The sequence below is a fragment of the Glycine soja genome, chromosome 7 (genome assembly GCF_004193775.1).
Source record: "Glycine soja cultivar W05 chromosome 7, ASM419377v2, whole genome shotgun sequence".
In the NCBI taxonomy this organism is placed as follows: Eukaryota; Viridiplantae; Streptophyta; class Magnoliopsida; order Fabales; family Fabaceae; genus Glycine; species Glycine soja.
The window spans coordinates 41683467-41705804 of record NC_041008.1 but is presented as its reverse complement, the minus strand read 5'-3'; the positions used below and the strand labels follow the sequence as shown (position 1 = coordinate 41705804).

Below are 22338 nucleotides of genomic sequence, written 5' to 3'. Positions count from 1 at the left end.
CTTGGGGTGGAAAGTTTCTTGCTTCTAACCAAGATATGCCAGTGTGAAAAATTTTAGGACCACAAAGATGCCGGAACATTTTGAAAAGAGCTAGATTTAAGTCATCTTGTCCATGGATTTGTGAGAGTTCATCTGGAAAGCAACATTTTCAAATTCCTCAATTGTAAAGGGTGCCAAAAGAGAGTTATTATCATAATTAGAAACACAATGTGAGAATATTATTAATGATTGTCATGAAATCATTATAATTATTATTAACACTAAAGAGATTATTGAAATAAGAAATATGTATATCACACTTTTTTCTATGGTCATGGACAACATTTCCATTACGATGAGTGAGAGAAGAAATAAAAGTTTGACTTTTTCCTGGAAGTTGCAAATGAATGGAAGAATTTTGAATTAACTTCACCAACTTTCTGCCTGTGTATCTTTGATCTTTGATGCAAGTAAGTTTTTTCTTGAGTAATAAGAGCACCTAATTTAGCTTTGATCTCCAAAAAGGTTGCGGGATCTTAGGCATCATTTGAAAGACAAGAAACCTCCAAATCTCTTTTACAAGCTTTAATTTGTTCTTAGAAATTTTTGGGAATCCTCCTTCCCCATCGTTCATCTCTTTGGAACAAGAGAAACTTTTCCACAAAAATTATCAAATGGGGAGTTATTCTAAACTTCCATCACCACCCCATTCAACTCGATTTCAAGGAACCAAGCATTTTCAGAGCGAATATGTTTTTGAAAATGTCTTCTCTTCACGTCATTTAGCTTCATGGTGATTGGAGAATGATCATATTTTGGTGACAACCCATTGAGTATTTTGAAATTTGGGAAAAGATCAATCCAATCCAAAGTTGCAGCCCCTCTATCCAATTTCTCCTTTATCCCATCATTCTCCCCACGACTTCTATTCCAAGTAAATTGGTAACCCTTCATGGGGAGATCATATAGGTTGCAGTCATTCAAGGTCTCACGAAAGCCTCTTATTAACCACATGGGGTGATCAATCAAGCCAATTTTCTCATCGTCGGAGAGTAAGTCATTAAAATCCCCAAAAGTTAACCAAGGGAAAGAAGTATCATTGGCTAGGTCACACAGCAAATTCCATGACTCTTTTCTCCTATCTCTTTCTGGGAAGCCATAATAACATGTTAATCTCCAAATTGGGTGTTTGATCTGATGAATAAAATTTGAATAGTAATTAATTAAATGATAATCATATTGTTTTTTCTTGGAAAGGAGCTAAGCTACATTCTCTACCAATGTCATTGACTACAAAACAAAAGTCAAAAACCAAGTTGAAATCTTATTTCTTCAATTCTACTAGCATGAACCAAGGTTTCACAAAGGGAAAAAAAAACATCTACATAATACAGTCGCACCAAATCATAAAGAATTAGAACTATTGTCAGGTTGAGATTTTACCTTATACTTTATGGGTTTTCTACTCACTTTCCACATGGTAGCCACCAAGTAGAACCATCGACTCTGATACCTATTGTTGGGGGAACTGAGGGGATAAATATCGGAAAGATTTACACCAATAGATCATGAGCAACCGTCTTAACGTCACACTTTAATCTAAAATCTTAAAGCTCAGGTTTATGTGTCTTCTCCTCACTTAATATGCATATGGTGTTCAACTTTTTTATTTTTACCTGATATAAGATTTCACCTCACATTTATATTTCAATTGTGCCTTGTAAGTCTCCATATCGGGGCTCACCATTAAAAAAGAATTTTTAAAAACAGGTTTGGTGGTGTAACTTGTGTTGGGTTAGTTAGTGTTTGCTTGTGCATGGTTGTCTGCACGTGACTTGCCTCATTTGGCTCAGCAATAACTATTTCTTGATTGCTAATGATTTCCTCATTCATATTTCATATCATCCTCCATTGATTCCGTAATTGGCACTGAATGTAGCAGATTATCTGGACAATCAGGTTCGGATTTTTTGAAAATGTTTGTCATAAATTCTAACTATTTTTGTTCTCCTTTTGATTTGCATTAAATGCATGCTGGAATTATTACCATTAATGTCAGAATTAATGCCGTCGGAAACCGCTGGATCCTTAGCATCGCCACCCTCTCTCAGCCACCGAGAACCTCCCGCGCCACCCATATTTTGTCCTTTAGCTCTCAAATTTTGTTCCACAGGCACTACTATCATCATTGTCAAGGACAAAATCTTCATGCAGTTTTCGTCAACATGGCCTAATAAGCCACATAAGTAACAGTAGGAACCTCCTTCGCTTCTCCGCCGAGCTTCTTCATTTTCTTTTATTTTTTAGAGGCTTTCTGACATCTAAAAGAACACAAAAGCGCATGTAATTAAGGACGTAAAAAAATTTGTGTTGTTTTTCTCATCATATTCCAAAAACTGCCCGATATAATTCATTTAAAACATATGGTTTTAATAACAGATGACTTTTGTCTCATTTCAATTAAATTAATTTTATATATTATAATTTTAATTACACATCATTTCGTTTTATATTTTATTTTCCTAAAAATTTTAACAGGGTCATTTATCATGGAAATTAATAAAACTCACAAAAAGAAATTACAGCGGTAAAGAGTTACAATATTACTTCGAAAAATCATGTTTTTTTAAAACATGTTGCAAAAGGTTAAAAAATTGAATTTCAAAATAAACATAAAAAATAAAAAACAATTTAATTTAATTATCTCATCATCTATTTATTTTATGAATACAAGTTATTTTTACATCAATTATCCAAATTTAAAATTAAAGGTAATAAAAAAATTAATTCAGAAAATGCATTAACCAATGAGTAATCAAATTATTTAGTCTAAAAAATTGTTTATAAATTACAACAGAAACAATTAATAGGAATTAGTAGGTGTTTTATTTTTTTCAATTAACAGTTTTTAAATGGATTCAAAGGCCTCATAAAACAAATCTTACAACCTAGACAAAAACTAGTTATGATGTAAAAGAATAACAATAATAACTTTATTCTCATCCTGTACAATTCAATCACGGTATAATGTAATTTTCCCCTCCTAGTCTAGATCTCAATGCGTAAAACTTATTGGGGCATATTGGAATCTACAACAGAACGTGTTCGGTATAGTCGTAGTACATGGCAGGTGACAACCTATGCACAGCCTCGAGATATACCAGATTTGAGTCAAGCCCCACAGTACATGGAAGGATTTCTAATGTAATGGATACTGATGGTTACACAAATAACTTCTCTTGCATATCTCAATGCGCATTTTGTTGGGGGAATGAGTTGTTTAGTAGATTGAGATTTATCATCAAGTCACCCATATGCGAAATATGAGACAAAACATATTCGCAACTATCATTATCCCTGATCCCTGATTTAAATGTACTCATCACCTTGAAATGTATCCTGACAAAACTGAGCCACAGATTTCATGGAATGCCAAACTGGATAGAGGGATAAGTGCTATAGGGTTCTAACAGCAGTCTGGTTTGTACATACGCAAGAGCACTCCACTTCTTTTCCAAACAACCTTTTCTCACGGTTAATCATCAATTTAATCAGGGGTAGTTTTTTCGAAACTTGGCGCCAAATCTCATTAACCGTTCCATCAGGTTCTTCGTATTCAAAATATCGCTTAACCTGAAACCAGATAAACTATATTAAAGCCAGGAATAGCAGGGGGGAGAATAAAGGTTTAATTACCTATTTAGTTCCTAAGTTTCCAAACTTTTCCCTTTTAGTCCCTATAGTTAATAAGTGGATTTTTTAGTAAATGAAATTTACATTTCAAAAGATCCATACTGTTAAAATAAGTGCTAGAATAATGCTCTTTACCACTATATTTTTCATATAGAATTCAGACAAAGTAAAACATAAATTGGAGCTACTTTCTAGGACATTTTACAGTTTCTACTTGAGCAACGGGGAGAAAGCACCAATGTATGCAACCCAAACACATCAGAATAAAAGGATTCAAGGGTGGCATTAATAATATAGAAGAGAGAAGCAATGACAATCTACTGCACTAATTGCCTAATTCAAATTAACTATTGAAGATCTAGTTTAATACATCATGAAAATGCCAATCACTATGGATTTCACTTAGCATAAAGATGTATAAGTGTTATGCATTTATTCAAAGACTAGAAGTTTAGAGGGGGGTGTGGAAAAAGGATTCTTGTTTACATAAAAGGGACATACTCCAATCAATTTTCACATATTATAAATACTATAGCAGGAAAACAACCAGAAATTAGTACACTCTTACTAATGAAAATTAACAATTAATTACTTCAGTTAAAAGATCACAATGAAGGGACTTGTTTTCCCACCAATATAACATGTATATGAATGAGGGAGAAAAAGGAATACTATTGGGCTAGTGGCTATGATAAGTAGCAATGTCAATCAAAGTCCACCGAGTATAATTCTATATAGTGATTGCGTCATACTTTCCAAGAGATTAAAACATGCAACAGGTGGAGTGAAAGACAGAAGTAGTAATAACACCCCCAGACTTTATTGCAAAAATAAATTATGCCAGCACTACTAACCTCCTTTAGCTCTTTCTGATATGCCAAGACTCTATCTGGGGTCAGTGCTCTCAATTTTGAGACCAAATATCCTGGCTTTATAGCAGAAGAAGTTTCTATAAATACAGCAAGCTTTCTGTAGTCTATAGTATCTTCAAAAGGCAACTCAATATTATCACTGACAATCACTGGAATGCACAAGCTAACTATAGCATCAAACAGTCGGCAGGCTGATGGAGTATCTCCTGCATGATGTAAACAGAATTTAGATGTATGCATTCCTTGTGAAGCTGCCCGCCGACTCTCTCTGGATTGTGCTCCATGCTTTATTATGACATCCTTTTCATTTTCTAGAATTTTAAAGAGTATATCACGAATTTTCCCTCCCTATAAAACAGATGAGGACAAAAAGGAATCAATACAACAAGAAGAATGAATCGTCCAAATCAAAGGCCAATATTCTGGTTATTTAAGCATATGCAAGGAAAACAACACTCACAACATGATGCTCAAATGTTTCAATAAAAATACAAAGGGAAAACTTATTAATAGATACTGAGAACTAGGGGTACTAACTGCATACAAGACCACCAGAAAGTGCAACATTATCCAAGCCAATTTTTTAGGTTACCCACGTATATCTTCCTGCAGAGAAAATGCTATCTGAGGCACTGTTTGAGACATTATCGGACAATAAATGTGGACACTTCCTCCTATAGGGATTTCAACCTTGGTTTGCCTTATTGTGGGGATTAAGCCCTTGAGCTAAACTCAATTCCATTGGATTTTAAAGAATGTATTGTTAATACCAAGGAAACTCTTACAAAAAGATACATGAGCATAATAATTCTATACTTCTAATTACAAAATCAACAATTGATACCATGAAGGTAAAAACAAAATACAAAAGAAAGCTTGGTTTTGCAAACAGTCAGCAAAGAAGGAAATTTAATGCATAGGAAACTAAAAAGGCCAGAACACAAGGTATGCAAAGATCTCAACAGAGGAGGCTCCATGGTAGATGCCTAAATAAAATGCTAAAATTGAGTTGAACATAGTAAAATAAGAAACTGAAAGATTTCATGGAATTTGTTCGTTTGGAAATTTCCCAAAAAGCTAATCATAGGTTCTTCTCTCCATCGGAACAATAGGGCCGTTATGCTCATTACTAAACTTGTTACTAGCACCATAATATCAGACTGGGGGTAGATTAGAATTAGAGATTGATAGAAAAGCAAGGATATGGGCTCACTGAATCTATCATCCTTCAATTTCCTTTTTAAAACTACATTCATAACTAAACTAAGATAAATTTTCAAAAGTTCATGGCCGAAGTCTCCCAGCTAGATCAAAATTCATTGGCCTTTCAGTAGCAAGTTCATTCCAGCATTAATTCTAAACACAAGCTAAATTAATTATTTCCAATGTAGGTAGAACGAAGGCTTTCAAAAACATCAACAACCGCAATATTGGCTGTGGTGTCAAGATTTTTGGGCTCTCAGCAACCGCAATTACGGCGACACAAGCTGCATATGTTTGCAATTTTTCACAATGTCAAGGATCCCAACAAAACCTTGACCATGACCACAATTTAAAACCACGGTAGAGCAACAAACATCAAAATTACACATCAACAATTCATCATCTCAATTGAAATCTATGGTCATCACCAACAGAATAGAATGCAATACCTCTTTGCGATACCGGTTTCCCATAAAAAATAACAAGGTGTTACGATCTTCAACACCGGCATCACCCTGGTAAGTTCTGATACGGTGGGAGTAGGGCACAACCACATCCTTCACCAGCGATCCCTGGTCGGGTCTCAGCCTCCCAAAATCCGACACCAGCAAGACAGCGTTCCTTACCCGATCGATGACCCGGTACATCGCATTCGGATCCGAAGCCACAATCACGTGATCCCTCCCACTGTTCCTCTTCCAATACTCCTGCTTCTCCAGCCACTCCACCAGCGCCTCCTGGTTCTCCTCGTCGCTGTAAACCGGTTTCTCCGAACCGGAATTTGACCCGGGCGGTCGAACCGGGTTCACAATCAAACTCAGCGACGAGAAGAACGGCACGAAGAACAAATCCGCCTCCTCGGGATCCGCGACCAGAACCACGGGCGAGCCCGAGCCTGCGCGTTCGGACTCGGCTCGGGAGAGATCCGCGAAGAGGTACCACTCCGCCATGTGCTGATGGCCGGGGTACTTGGGCGCCGCCGCGTCGTCATCAGGGGTGGCGCGTGAGGCGCCACCACGCGCCAGCGCGTGGTGATGGATGACGTCGGAGGTGAACCTGCGGGGAAGATCGTAGAGGAAGACATTGATGGCGGGGGATTTGGTGGTTGCGCCGGAGAGGAGAACGGAGGAGGCGGAGGAGAAGGTGGCGGCGGCGTCGAAGGCGGAGGAATCGGTGGGCTGGAAGAAGGCGTTGAAGATTGCGTAGAGGACGAAGAGAAGGAAGAGTGTGGCTAGGGTTTGCTTGAGAAGGGGTTTTCGAGCCATTGCGGAGAAAGTGGTGCTGAAACGGGAAACAAAAGTCGGTGGTTTGGGTTTTCTGGCTTTGGCTTTGGCTTCCTCGTTCATGTTTTTGGAGTACGGCATCATCGGCACTTTCTTCAACTTACTAAATGTATGCATAATAACTAATATATGCGGCTCTGTGAAGATTATCCAATTATACCATTAGATCTCTCTCCACCTTGCATTAATTCGATTAAATTGGTCCGTCTTATACACTACATTGTATGAAATGAAATGTTGATGCAAAATGGGTTAAAAATGAAATGGGAGGGGAGGGTGCAATAATAGAGGGTTATGGATTATTGTATTATTATTATTATTATTGGGACAACAGTTGTTATCATGAGTAAATAAATGTTAAATACCAACTAATTTATGTGAATGTATATATACATTATGTTAAAAATAAATGCTTCTCAAGTTTAATTCAAGTCAAGAATTCAAAAATTTAGAAAATAACTCCCACGAGTCACAATTCTTCAGAAAAAATAACGATTGAGAGTCACATTCAAGAGATTGATGAATGGTCATTAAAGGCCTATAAATAGGTCACTTATGACACAAAATGAATGAGAGAGATTATAAGAGAATTTCATTGTCAAGTGCTCTCTCAAAAGAAACTCTTGGACAAATACTTGCAAATCCATTAAGAGTTCATCCATGAACTTTAATTGTAATATTCTTCTCTCTTCAAGAGAGAATTCCTCTTCTTTCTTCTTATACAAAGAAATTGATTAAGGGACCGAGGGTCTCTTAAGTTGTAAGAATTTCTGAACACAAGAGATGGGTTGTCCCTATGTGGTTCAGAAGTTGTAAAGGAATGTACAAAGAGAAAAGAAAATCTCAGATGGGTTGCTTGAGTACTGAACGTAGGCACCGACTTTGTCGAACCAGTATAAAACTGTGTTTGCATTCTCTCTTCCCTTATCTCATTTATTTTGTTGCAATCAATTTTGTCTTGTATGTTTAAAGAACATTATTAAATTGATTGTTGTTTCTTTTGCATTCTGAGTCTATCCCTTTTAAGTTATTGAGACCTCTAGTCAAACAAGTGGTATTAGAACAAGATTCTTGTATAAAGTTTAAAAAACATCAAGAATAGATATGACATCATCTAACTTTTCATTTCCTTAGGGAAATTCTATTAATAGGCCTTTGATATTCAATGATGAGGGTTATCATTATTGGAAAACTCAAATGCAGATCTTTATAGAAGCCATAGATTTAAAGATATGGGAAGCCATTGCATTTGATTCTTTATTCCTACAATGATAGAGAGAAATGCAACTATGTAAATAAAAATTAAAGAATGGAATGATGATGAAAGAAGAAAGAAGAAGATTCTTCCTTAGCCCCAAAATGCTGAGCACATGAGATTCAATTATCATGTCTTCAAAAGAAGAATGAAAAATCTGATAAGAGGAATTTCAAAGAGAAGAAAGAAAAGAAAGGATACATCACTTGGGAAGATAATGTCATAAATTCTTCAAGTGATTCAAAGAATAAAATCAAAGTTTGGGTATCATGATGAAAGATTATGAAAACGGAGAAGAGCAAAGTAGATACATTGATAGCAATTTCTCCAAACACATGACATGCATCAAAGTTTATTCATATTTCTCCCCTAGATAAGTGGATATGTGATTTATGAAGACAACAAACAAATGCCACATTTCTCCCTAAGAAAAGTGAATCTTAAGAAAAGTGAATATATGATTTATGGAGATAACAAAGGCCACTTGATCAACAAGTCCAACAAGTGATATCAAATGATACCAACAAATCACTTGTCTTTGATTGATTACTTTTGATGTTTGTTTTCTACTTGAGTTTAGACTGTTCTTGATGATTGTGATTGAATTTGATTGATTGTGTTTGATAATTGATTGATGATGTAACTGTCTTTGCTTGATTGATATTCAATGTTTGTTAGTTTGATTGATTATATTTTATATTTGATTAATTGTATGATTGTTCCTGATTGAATTTTTTATTGTCTTTAAAGAATGTATTAAACTTTTCAAATTAGTTTCATATTTTAAAAAAACTATTTCAAATTTAGAAAATGAAATTTTGAAATTGAAATTTGAAATTTGAAATTTGAATTTGAAAATTGAAATTTGAAAAGTTAAATTTTAAAATTGAAATTTGAAATTTGAAATTAAAATGTGGAAGTGAAAGTTACTGGAAGTTGAAGTTGGAAGTTGGAAATGGAAGTTATTGGAAGTTAAAAGTTAAAAGTGGAAGTTGAAAGTTGGAAATGGAAGTTGGAAGTTGGAAGGGGAAGTTAACTGGAAGTTGAAGTTGGAAGTTGAAATTTGAAATTTAAAATTTAAAATATAAAATTTGAAATTTGAAATTTGAATTTTTTTAATAGAAATTATCGTGCATAGTTAGTTGATTGTTAATTTAATTAATTTGATTTGAAATGTTTGATGATTGATTGTATTTGATTGTGTTTGATTGATGTGTTATAGTACTTGTTTTTGCTTGATTAATATTGAATGATTGTTTTAATGCCTTCTTTTGGTATCACTTGATTATCATACATTGTAACAAGTAGTAACATTTTTCTCTTCTCTATTCATAATTTGTTTTTGATGTTGACAAAAGGGGAGAAATACATAAAAGATATATGAAATCTTTATGAGATAGCTTTTTATATATGAAATCTTCAACTGTCTCGTATAAGCAATCATTGCAAAACAAAGGGGGAGTAAAACTATATACAAATGTATATTTTTTTGTTGTTGTTGCTCTTAACCTACAGTTGGTTGTCATCATCAAAAAGGGGGAGAATGTAAGTCATGAAGATTTTGATGATGTCAAAAAGATCAAGCCTTGGATAATGAGCGTCGTCATCAAAAAGGGGGAGAATGTGGATTATGCCATTATTTTGATGATGTCGAAAGGAAATCACTTGATTGTCATCATAAAAAAGGGGGAGAATGTGAATGTATGTATACATGATTTTGATGATGCCAAAGATAAGCACTTCTCAAGTTTAATCCAAGTCAAGAATTCAAAAATTCAGAAAATAACTTCCAAGATTCACAACTCTTCAGAAAATAACTCCTGAGGGTCACATCTGTTCAAGAGATTTTTGAATAGTCATTGAAGGCCTATAAATAAGTGACTTGGGACACAAAATGAATGAGAGAGATTCCAAGAGAACTTCATTGTCAAATGCTCTCTCAAAAGAAACTCTTGGACAAACACTTGCAAATCCATTAAGAGTTCATCCATGGACTTCAATTGTAATATCCTTCTCTCTTTAAGAGAGAATTTCTCTTCTTTCTTCTTATAGAATTGTAATATCCTTCTCTTTTTTTTATGAAGTGCAACCATTTTTTTATGTTCCATTTATTTGCTTTGGACAAACAAAATTCCTCTTTCAAACTATTTTTCATTCCATTTGGCTAACCAGTAATGACTAAGTTATACTTCTAACTTTACGATCTATATACCTACACTTGGAATCAAAGTGATGGATTCCACAGTGAAAATCTTGCATGAAACTGCTCATCAACTTACAAAGTGCAAGACAGAACTTCTCAAAAGTAAACACAACATAGATCTCACTCTATGCTATGCACAACGGCAGCAGAGAATCTTCTTGGATGGTTCATGTAAAACTCAAGACACAGTAAAAACCAATAGACCACACTTGCATTAATGGAAAATAGTATCTATCAATTCCAATTTATACTATTCCCAACCTCTTATAGTCTCATTAATAGATAATTTATTATTGTTCTACAATGGGATGGGTACAGAGTCTAGATCCTAGGAGAAAGATGAACCAACAATGCATTTTTCATCACCACAGTGAACTCTTGTTTTTCGGACAAATCCACATCCAATCCTTCTGGAACCTTCCACTCAAAATTCAAAACCAAATTAGCCACAAAGTACTCTAAATGAAGCAAAGCCAGATTATAGCCAGGGCAAATCCTTCTCCCCGCACCAAATGGCATCATCTTAATCTCCTTACTTCCAGTTATATCAAACCCTTCATCATTCAAAAACCTCTCTGGCTTAAATGCCATTGGATCCTCCCATACCTTAGGGTCCCACCCCATCTCAGCCACCATGAAATTCACCGTCCCATTCTTAGGGACCAAATAATCATTAAAAACTACGTCCTCAGTGACAGCATGCGGCAAAACAAAGTGTCCTGGCGGGTGTCGCCTCAAGCCTTCCAAAATCACAGCTTTCAGATAAGGAAGTTTCTGCAGATCTTCCTCTTTCACTTCTCTCACACTCTCACCCAACACGTTTCTAATCTCCTCCACCACCCTTTCTTGCACGTGCGGGTACTTCACCAAATTCGCCGTTATCCACTGCAACGCCGTGGAAGTAGTATCCGTACCCGCGTTCATAAACTCGCTGCACAGCGACACCATTTCCTCTTCGCTCAGCTTGCGTTTCTCCTCAGGCAACTCCAAATCCAACAACGTGTCAACATAGGAAACTACGAAGCCATCACAACCTTTCTTGTCTCGCTTTTGCTTCCTGGCTCTTATAAGCGGAACAAACACGTCCTTTTGCTCCTTGCGGAACCTGAGAAACTCCTTCCAACGTTTGCGGAACAAGACCCGCGTGACTCTGTTCCAGAAATTGAGGATGTTGAACCTGTTGAAGCCCAGAAGCATTTGTCGCAGCACGCGCTCGATGTCTCTGACTTTCCCATCGTCGAGTTGTTCACCGAAGCACATGAAAACGAGCAAGCAGAACATGGCGTATTGGAAGTGATGGATGACTTTTATTGAATTGTTGGATTGTGATGAATCTGATTTGAGGCGCGTGAGGAGGGTGTGGAGGACCCACTTGCGGATTTCGGAGAAGGACTTGACACGGGAGGGGTGGAGCATCTCGGAGGCGAGGTTGCGGCGGAGGGTGCGCCACGTGGCACCGTAGGAGGCGGAGCTGATGTTGTGCTGGTTGCTGGATATGATTTTGCTGACGGCGAGGGCTTTGGGGCGGTCGGAGAAGAGGGAGCCGTTTTGGATGAGGGCTTGGTGGGCCAGGGAGCGGTCGGCGATAAAGACGGCGCGGTGGGAGCCGATGCGGAGAGTGATGACGGGGCCGTATTTGGCGTGGAGGGATCGGAGGATTGGCTCGAGTTCGGAGAAGGTTTTTCGGAGCCATAAGATGCTTGTGATGATTGGGATGTTGGAAGGGCCTGGTGGGGTGGTGATTGTTTTTTTGTTAAGGGAGAAGATGGCTCTGATGAGGATGCAGAGAGAGAGGGAGACGAGGATGATGAACCAGGTTTCCATGTGTGGTTCTCGTTGTTGCAGTTCACCTTTCCTCCAGAGTGAGCGAGGAAAGCTTTGTAGTCTTGTAGATATAGGTCTGAGAATCAATCACCACGTGAAACAATGCGCAATTGGCAAAAGGATGGATATTTTTTTGGCGTGGGCAGCAGGATGGATTAAAAAATATAAAAGGAATAAAATAAATAAATGAAAATTATCTTAAATAAATAAATTGAACATACTGAATATATTATTATCCAATCAGGTCTTCGGAAGGAGTGATAATTTTTAATTATAGATTGAAAACCAATCTTATAATTATATTAACTTAAAGGATCGAATTTTGTGTAAACATTTTAGGTACTACCCAATGGTCATAGGTCCAAATCATGATGGTTATAAAATAAATTAAATAATTTAATTTATAATAATAGATAAAGAAAATATTTTCTGTTTGATTTTCACTTTTTACGAACACCTTTACCCTTAAATGTTATTAAAAAAATTATAAATTATTCTGTGATGTCTAAATTTATAACTTATTGAAAGAATGCTTGAAAATTGAACAATTACACACTCGTCATCTGCTGATAGAGGAAAAAAGTTGAATTTCTTCTACCATGGTTTCCAAGAACAAGCACGGTATCACCGAATGCGCAACTTTGACCAAAGCCCACGTGAGCAATTCTTTGCTGGAGGAGTCTTTTTCTGCGGACTCATACTACTATTTGAATATTACATTAACTTTTTTAAGTATTACTAATATTTAAGAATATATAAAAAAAATTAACTTGTATATTTAAGAAAATAACAAATAATCATATAGTCCAGTAATATGGTTCAGATTACAAAGATAAAAAATAAGGCCAGTTAATGAAATTACAATTCAAAGTACTATGACAGAAAATAAGGCCAGTTAATGAAATTATAATTCAAAAATAAATAATGATAATCTTTATTAGAGGCTATGTACAAAAAATTCCATGTGTCATTCATATTTATTGCTAATCAGTATCATGATAATCTTTTTTACTTCCCGTGCTAGAAGAAATATTATGAATACTGTTGTATATTTATTGTGAGGCTATTACACTTCCCGTAATAGTTGATATTTATTTTCTTTATTAGAGGCTATGTAAAAAAATATTTGAAAGATTAAAAAGATAAACATAAAAAATAGGAAAAATCAATAAATCTTGTAATAGCATATACCATAAGTGAAAAAATCATAAATCTTAATAACATATTACTATATAGTATGTACCACCACTATTAAATTGTTCTTAGTAACGTATATTTATTTTATTAAATAATAAATATTTTCACACGAAGAAAAATGTTTAAAAATACTTACAGTTACTATTAATAAAAATAAAAATAATGAAGATCTCAACAAATTCATGAACAGATACAATGATGGATTTCATGAATAAATATAATGAACAAAAATGAAAGCATGACAAAATAGTACCAACACTCGAGTATAAAAACTTAAAACTCCTCGAATACTGTTCAATAGTTGGGGGATGAACAGTTATACTGAATAGTTAATAATGTACTTAGTATATTAAGTGTTATGCTTGTACTGTGCATCAACCATATTTATTGTTTGCTGATCAGTACATATTACTGTATGATAATGATAATCTTTTTCACTTCCCGTACTAGACTTTTATTATTTATTATGAATATAATGATAATCTTTTTCACTTCACGTGCTAGACTTTTAGTATGAAAATACGGTTGTATATTTATTGTGAGACTATTACACTTCCCATAATTGTTGATATTTATTTTCTTTATTAGAGGCTATGCACAAAAAATATTTGAAAGATTAAAAAGATAAACATAAATACGAAAAGTCAATAAATCTTATAATAACATATACTATAAGTGAACGAAGAAAAATGTTTAAAAATACTTACAATTACTATTAACAAAAATAGAAATAATGGAGATCTCAACAGATTCATGAACACATATAATGATGGAGAAGGTTCACGAACAGATACAATGAACAAAAATGAAAGTATGACAAAATAGTACCAACACTCGAGTATAAAAACTTAAAACTCCTTGATTATTCAATAGTTGGGGGTGAACAGTTATAATGAATAGTTAATAATGTATTTAGTATACTAAGCGCTAGGCTTTTACACTTCCCGTGCATCATCCATATTTATTGCTGATTAGTGCATATTACTGTATCATAATGATAATCTTTTTCACTTCCCATGCTAGACTTTTATTATTTGTTATGAATATAATGATAATCTTTTTCACTTCCTATGCTAGACTTTTATTATGGAAAGACTGTTGTATATTTATTGCGAGGCTATTACACTTCCCGTAATCATGATATTTATTTTCTTTGTTAGAGGCTATGTACAAAAAATATTTGAAAAATTAAAAAGACAAACATAAATATGAAAAGTCAATAAATTTTATAATAACATATACTATAAGTGACACGTCAGCCAAGGCAGAGCCTTGTTTGTATAAAGATAGAGAGTCGTCGTGCCGATGCACAAACTCATACTAATATTTGAGATTTCATACATATAAATTATTACTACATGTACACACTTATATAATTTTGTTTATTTGGATAATAATAATATTTAAGTATTGCCAGAAAAAAAATACATTAAATAAAATATGAATTTGAAACATGGGCCAAGATTTGTACCGTAGACTTATTAATGGTATTACAAATGAAGTCGTTCCTGTTAGTTTGAATGACCATGGAGAATCAGAAAGAGACATACTCATTCTTGGTACAAACATTAATTTTTTTTATCAATAGTGTTAAAATTCATTATGAAATGGTTGAAAATTTAGTTTATTTGGATAATAATAATGTTTAAGTATTGACAGAAAAAATACATTAAATAAAATATGAATTTGAAACATATTTCAAGGTCTGTATCGTAGACTTGTTAATGGTATTGCAAATGAAGTCCTTCCAATTAGTTTGAGTTGCCATGGAGAATCAGAATGAGACATACTCATTTTTGGTATAAACATTAACTTTTTTTTTTATCAATAGTGTTAAAATTCATTATGAAATGACTGAAAATTTAGTTTATTTGGATAATAATAATGTTTAAGTATTGATAGAAAAAATACATTAAATAAAATATGAATTTGAAACATGTACCAAGGTCTGTACCGTAGACTTGCTAATGATATTGCAAATGAAGTCGTTCTAATTAGTTTGAGTGGCCATGAAGAATATACTCATTTTTGGTATAAACATTAACTTTTTTTTATCAATAGTGTTAAAATTCATTATGAAATGACTGAAAATTTAGTTTATTTGGATAATAATAATGTTTAAGTATTGATAGAAAAAATACATTAAATAAAATATGAATTTGAAACATGCGTCAAGGTGTAGACTTGTTAATAGTATTGCAAATGAAGTCATTCCAATTAGTTTGAATGTTCATGGAGGATCAGAAGGAGATATACTCATTCTTGTTAATAGTATTGCAAATAAAATATGAATTTGAAACATGTGTCAAGATCTGTACCGTAGACTTGTTAATAGCCCAAGAAACATTTATTGAAGGGAAATTGAAACAAATTAAATGCAAAAGATAAAAAAATAATAAATGCTTATTGACATTGACGAATTTGATTTATTTTGATGATGATTGACATTGAATTATATTTATTAATTATTTATTTATTTTTCATTTGAAACATTAATCTTATGTTAACATTAATCTTATTTTTTTAACTAACATAATTAAAATATCTAACTCTTCAATAAAAATTTAAAATATCTCCTCTTTGATTCAAGTATGAAACTTATTTTTGATGAAAAAAAAATTAACTACACTTAAATATTTTTTTATTTTTTCAAAATGTATAAATTATTTTACGCTATTAGTGTGAGTTATTTACTTTTTTTTAATACTATAACTTACTTTATCGTGTCTATTGTTTTTACTATCTTTATTTTGAAATCTTTATACTCATGCATTGGAAGAATAGTGCATGTCACGATTTTTCTAATATTGACATTAAATTAATCTATGCACATTATCATTGTTATCATGTTTTTATTATGATATACTGATTTAATTTGAAATGAAAATTAATAAAAATAAGAAAAAAATATGCTTATTAATTAAACATTAATAAATTGATAATGATTATGACAAAAAAATACAAAATTGAAGCTGGTTTTAATAATATGTTAAAGTTGATAGTATAATTTAAAATTGATTGTTAAGTACCTACTAAGTAGGAATAAGTAAACGTCTAAATTATGATTATTTTCATATCATACAAAATACTAAAAAATTGAAGTGAAAGCTCAACAAAATCCAAACAGCCCAAGAAACATTCATTCAAGGGAAATTGAAGCAAATTAAACGCAAAAGTTAAAAAATAATAAATGCTGATTGACATTGACGAATTTGATTTATTTTGATGATGAATAAAGGAGAAAGAGAAAAGAAAAATAGGTCCGATGAAGGCTTATGATTAAAATTATTAGAGCGACTAACACATAATAATATAATGTATTTTATAAGAATGGTGGAAGGTCTCAGTGCCTACGCTCAACAAGAATGCCTTGTGGGAATTTTTTGTCATTTTAATTATTTGTTTTATTTGAATAAATTAAATTTTAAAAGTTTAATTTTAATCTTTTATATTTTTAAATTAAATTTATTATTTATTTATTTATTATTCGTTTGAAACATTAATCTTATGTTAATATTTAAATTTTAAAATAATTAATTTATTATAATGATGACTAAAAGCATTATGACAGAAAAGTGCATTGGAAAGACAAGTCTTGGGAACAGAAAATCGCATTGGAAAGGGAAAGAAAAACGCATTGGAAAACCAAGTCTTGGGAACATAAAAACGCATTGAAAAGGCAAACGTCTTGGGAACAGAATATAAATAATTAATTGTTACATATTTACATTTACAATGGAAATAAATGAATAAACACATCGTAACCAGAGCAAAAGCAATGCAAAAGACAAAAAGTATTAAATGCACAATAAAATTAAAATTAATAAAAATCATTAATATTAATTAATTAATAAAAATAATAAATGGAGGTTGACACCGACGTTTTTGGGCAAGAATGAAGGCTCTTGACATTGCCAAACGTAAGCACGGACGCATCCACGTCAGCATCGTGAGCAAAGAAAACGAAGCTTTCTCCTGCAAAGAAAACAAAGCATGGTGAAGAATGTTCAAGAACACCAAAAAGGTCAACATGGTTCAGGAACAACAAAAAATTAAATATTTTTCACTGCGAGAACTAACAAAACAAAACAAAGATAGAACTGTTGGTTTTGTGGAGGAAATTATAAAAAAAATAGAGGAAAGAAGAGAGACAATGCGTATGCAGAGAAAATAGAATTATTCTATTCTAATTCAAATTGTTCTCAGCAGCGATAAATAAATAACAAAAGATAAACTAATTAGATAACAACATATTAGCAAAACAGAATATTAAAACTAACTTGCTCCTTAAAGATAAGAACCATTTATTGACTAGGCTAATCCATTAAAACTGACTTACTCCTAAAATATAGGAAACTAACTTATTTAATAAGTCCTATTTTAAAAACTGAAAAATAAAATATTATGCAGTTACAAAAGTATATCTTCAACAAGAACAAAAGAAACATGAAATGCAAAGGAAGAACAATACTCAACCACAATCAAATAAGGCTGAGAAAAAAAAATCAATATTTGGTGTCTTCGTTGTTGTTGTCGGTCACAAAGATACTCAATGCTATAGATCTAAACCCAAAATGCAAGAAAACCAAGAGAAAGCAACGTTAGAGAAGGCTCAGGAACACACAAATATCTAATCTTTTACAGAGAAAGCAAGAAAACGAACCTATGTTCATGAAGTTTGGAGATAAAAATCGAAGTTTTTTGAGATAAAAATGACAACTTTAGAAGAAACAATGAACATGCAATGAAAAAACAAAAAAAAACGCATACAAATGCAAATAGAGGTAAAAAAAAGAAAATGTAGAAGAAGACGGGGAGGGAAAACGAAGCACATCAAAACCACATCAAGAGGGATAGAGGCAAAAATCGAAGTTTTTTGAGATAAAGCAAGAAAACAAACTTGTGTTCATGGAGTTTGGAGATAAAAATCGAAGCTTTTTGAGATAAAAATGACAGCTTTAGAAGAAACAATGAACATGCAGTGAAAAAATAAAAAACTGGAAAAAAACACATACAAAATCAAAGCTTTTTGAAGAAATGAAATACATCACAAATCTGTCCTCCAAATGTCGGACACTATTTGTTGTCTTCGTTGTTGCTGTCGGTCACAAAGATACCCAATGCTATAGATTTGAACCCAAAATGCAAGAAAACCAAGAGAAAACAACGTCAGGAACACAAAAAAAATTAAGCTTTGACAAAGAAAGCAAGCACACGAACCTGTATTCATAGAGTTTGAAGATAAAAATCGAAGCTTTTTGGAGAAATGAAAATGAAAAATGGAGAGAAAGAAGAGAGAAAGGGGAGATACCAATTAGGGAGAGAGAACGGTAAGATGGTGGAATACCAAATGGGGGAGAGAGAACAGAACAAATGCAATAAAATAATGCATCGGTATCCGTAACATTAAAAATAAAAAAACATAAAAAAAGGTTTACCGTATTGGTAAAATAAAAAATAAAGAAAAACGTAAAAAAAGGTTGATGTTGACATTTTTGGGCGGGAAAATGGGTTAACCACAGTGCGACACATAGGCATTTAGGAACTTGTTTGTATAATGATAGATGATGAGGTTAGAATCTATTAATTGTAAGAATTATATATGATTTAAATTGTAATTGTAATTGATCTAAATTCTTATATATATTTTTCTTTTTTATTTGTGATTCTGTTTTGATACTTTGTCCTCAAAGATGTAAAGAAGATTATGTATTTATTCAGTGTTTCATATCAATGAAAATTATCATATTCCATTATCTTAACATTATATCAGAGCCTGGTTGAGGGAATAAGAAAAAATCGTACCTAACTGGGGAGCGACAGTCCCCGGTGAGCCCTTTTGCTCGCTACCTTTCTTCTATCATTCTTTTTTTAATTTCTGTTGTACCATTCAACTCGTTGCTCTTCTTCTAGCGAACTGTTTCTATTTTTCAACAACTTTTCTAATCAGTGTTCTTATCCGGTGAACCATATTTCGCTGTGCAGAAGCTGTAACTGCTAGCACCACTGGACTCGTCTCTTCATCGTCGGTCAAGCCCACCTTTCTCCAGCGCCATCGGAGCTGGCATGTGCCACCACCTTCTCTAGCCATCTTTTTTAATCTTTTCACGTTTTGTCAGATCTACTCCTCTCCGGTGCAATCTAGGTGCACCCACTACCACCATGGTTCTTGTCTTCCTCCGATTCCCTTTCTGTTGTTCTTTTTTTTTTCTATCCCCCCGTTGAGACTCCACCATTGGTTCTGAAGCATCCAACTCTTGGTTTTAAGAAAGTCGGAACTTGCTTTGAACCTTCTGAGGTTGATGTGTTTTCCAGCTCTCTCTTTTTCAAGCAATATTCCCCAACTCCATCAACATCCCTAAGTTGTCCTTCAAATGTTTTTTTGTGGAACTCCATTTCTGTTATGTTTTTTTATTTATTAGTGGGAATAAATTTTCTTGTAACAAGTTGATTGCTTAGTAAGCTTCAGCTTGAGGGGGAGTGTTGAAAATTAGAATTAATATTCTGATTCTAGTATTAATTATAGTTTATAGAGATATTATCTTTGATTTAGTGGAAAAAAATATCCTCTATTTATGTATAATTAATGTAATTATTTTGATACCATTTTGTTAACATGGTACCATAGCCAACTCCAAAGCCAGGATGGAGTAAAGAAAATTGTTTCCCACTGGGGATAGCCCATCGGGGACCTGTTGTCCCCGGTGGATCTTTATACTCGCCACACCTTTTCTGGCAAACTTCTTTCCTATGTTTCCGCTTTCTGGGGGACCTTTATGGTTGTCATATTTATTTTGGCAACTTGCTTTCGCTTTGCAACGACCCTTTTCTCCTTTCCTAGAAATTTTTCCGGTCATCACTAGCTGCCGTCACTTTTTCAGTGACCCACTGTCCTGGTGGACCTGTCTGCTCGTTACCCATCTTCCAACGAGCCTTTTACGCTTTTCCGGCAACATATAAACCTTTGCACCAGTTGCAAGGGGTTACACTCAATCCTTTGGGGTTGATTACCAAGAAACCTTTGCACCAGTTGCAAAGTTCAATACCGTGAGGGTGTTATTATCGCTTTCATCAAAGAGAAGATTGAAGATGGTATTATTGTCTTTCCTTTTGTAAGATCAGAACAACAACTTGCTGATATGCTGACCAAGACAGTAGGCTCCAAGGTCCTTAGTAATTCTCTTGACAAGTTGGAAATGTGTGACATCCATGCACCAACTTGAGAGGGGGTGTTAGAATCCATTAATTGTAGGGATTGGATATGATTTGAATTTAAATTGTAATTGATCCAAATTCCTATATATTTTCTCCTTTTTTATTTGTGATTCTTTTTTGATATTTTTTCCTCAATAATCTTGAAAGATGTTGAAAGGATCATGTATTTATTCACTGTTTCATATCAATGAAAATTATCAGATTCTATTTTCTTAACAAATGAGACAATTAGAGTGATGTCGTTTTGTGTTGTCGCAAATAGAAACCGGAAGTGAGTGAGTAGTACTAAAGAAAGTGAGTGTGTTCTGATTTGTTGTTGTTGTGTTATGAATTTGTGATATGAATATGATGATATACCATGCAACCACAACTTTGGTTTGGTTTGAAACTACTAAAGGTTGGTTCATTCATTCGTTCGGTTTGCTTTTGAAGCTCCCACCCACGCCAAACTATGAAGGATCTCACTAGAACAACAATAACTTTTCAGTTAAAACTATTAATAATTATTAATGTGACTTTTTAAACAAGATAATATAGCTTACCAAGTTGAATGCCCTACAATTTTGACCACTGGATCCGACCTTCTTCTCCGTGTGCAACACATTGAAACTAAAATTTATGTGTTAATTTTTAAATTTAAAATGCAAGCTACAATCTTGAAGAACATGATATTGTTATCTTTTTTGTTATTTTTAACACTCCACATTATTGTAAGTCGTAACCATCGTAAACTTACTTCTCTTTCCTGCACAGACGATAAAATATCTATCTTTTGTATTTTGGGTCTACTACAATTCTGAGAAGCTACTCAAAATTCTGAGGTTAATTTTTCTTTTATTTTCTTAAATATTTATTTTTATTCATGTTTTGTTTGTTATTGAATATTTTTCTTTAAATTATACCATCTTTGTTGGGTTCATTTATAATTGAGAAGGGGTCTTCCATATTAATGTATATCTTTTTTCTTTTATTTCTGCACCAACCACTCTATCTTGCTTCATCTCTACCTCCTTTGTTTTTTTTCCCCAATTTTTTCATGTTTTATTTTCTCTAATTTTAACTTTTGATTTTTTTTTTCTGATTTTGATTAGATGAAGAATCATTGTTTTTTATTTAACCAAGTATTAGTTTGTTACGTAGCTATCGCTAGATCATTTTTATTCTTAAAATTGAGTAACGATTCTTATCTTTTGTCACACAATTTGTTTACTAGACACTATAGGGTGAGATTTGACAGATGGAAAGGAATGAAAATACAAGCCAAAAATCAATTAGTGAGATAGTTTGCGCATGTATATATATATATATATATATATATGGCATTTTTTTACATGACAGTAGTTTATTTTATTATTCATCATTAAAATTGTGAAGAAACAACTTAATATAATCAACCAATTAACAAATATCAAGCCATTGTTTTAACAATAGTGGTTCATTTAAGAAGTCAAAAGAGTAGTGAGGTAGTTTGAAATATAAAAATTCAAAAAAATATTTAGTAGTTTGACATTTTAAAATTAAAAAAATGGATGTTTTCAAATAGTAGTTTGGAATTTTAAAATAAAAAATGAAATTTTTTAAATAATAGTGGTTCATTTTTTTAAAAAAAGATAA

General features: G+C 33.2%; 2 protein-coding genes across 2 annotated transcripts; both read right to left on the bottom strand.

Annotated features, from left to right (window-relative positions):
• Positions 1-2939: 2939 nt before the first annotated feature.
• LOC114419778 (probable arabinosyltransferase ARAD1) lies at positions 2940-7270 on the bottom strand. The gene is made up of 3 exons (XM_028385558.1): positions 6197-7270; positions 4527-4892; positions 2940-3612 (listed from the first exon to the last, which is right to left on the bottom strand). Exons 1-3 carry the CDS (start codon positions 7145-7147, stop codon positions 3436-3438), a joined length of 1494 nt encoding a protein of 497 aa, XP_028241359.1. The 5' UTR covers positions 7148-7270; the 3' UTR covers positions 2940-3435.
• A 3314-nt stretch (positions 7271-10584) lies between these two features.
• LOC114419777 (cytochrome P450 89A2-like) lies at positions 10585-12396 on the bottom strand. The gene has a single exon (XM_028385557.1). The coding sequence runs from the start codon at positions 12310-12312 to the stop codon at positions 10810-10812; it is 1503 nt and encodes a 500-aa protein (XP_028241358.1). The 5' UTR covers positions 12313-12396; the 3' UTR covers positions 10585-10809.
• Between the last annotated feature and the right edge of the window lie 9942 nt (positions 12397-22338).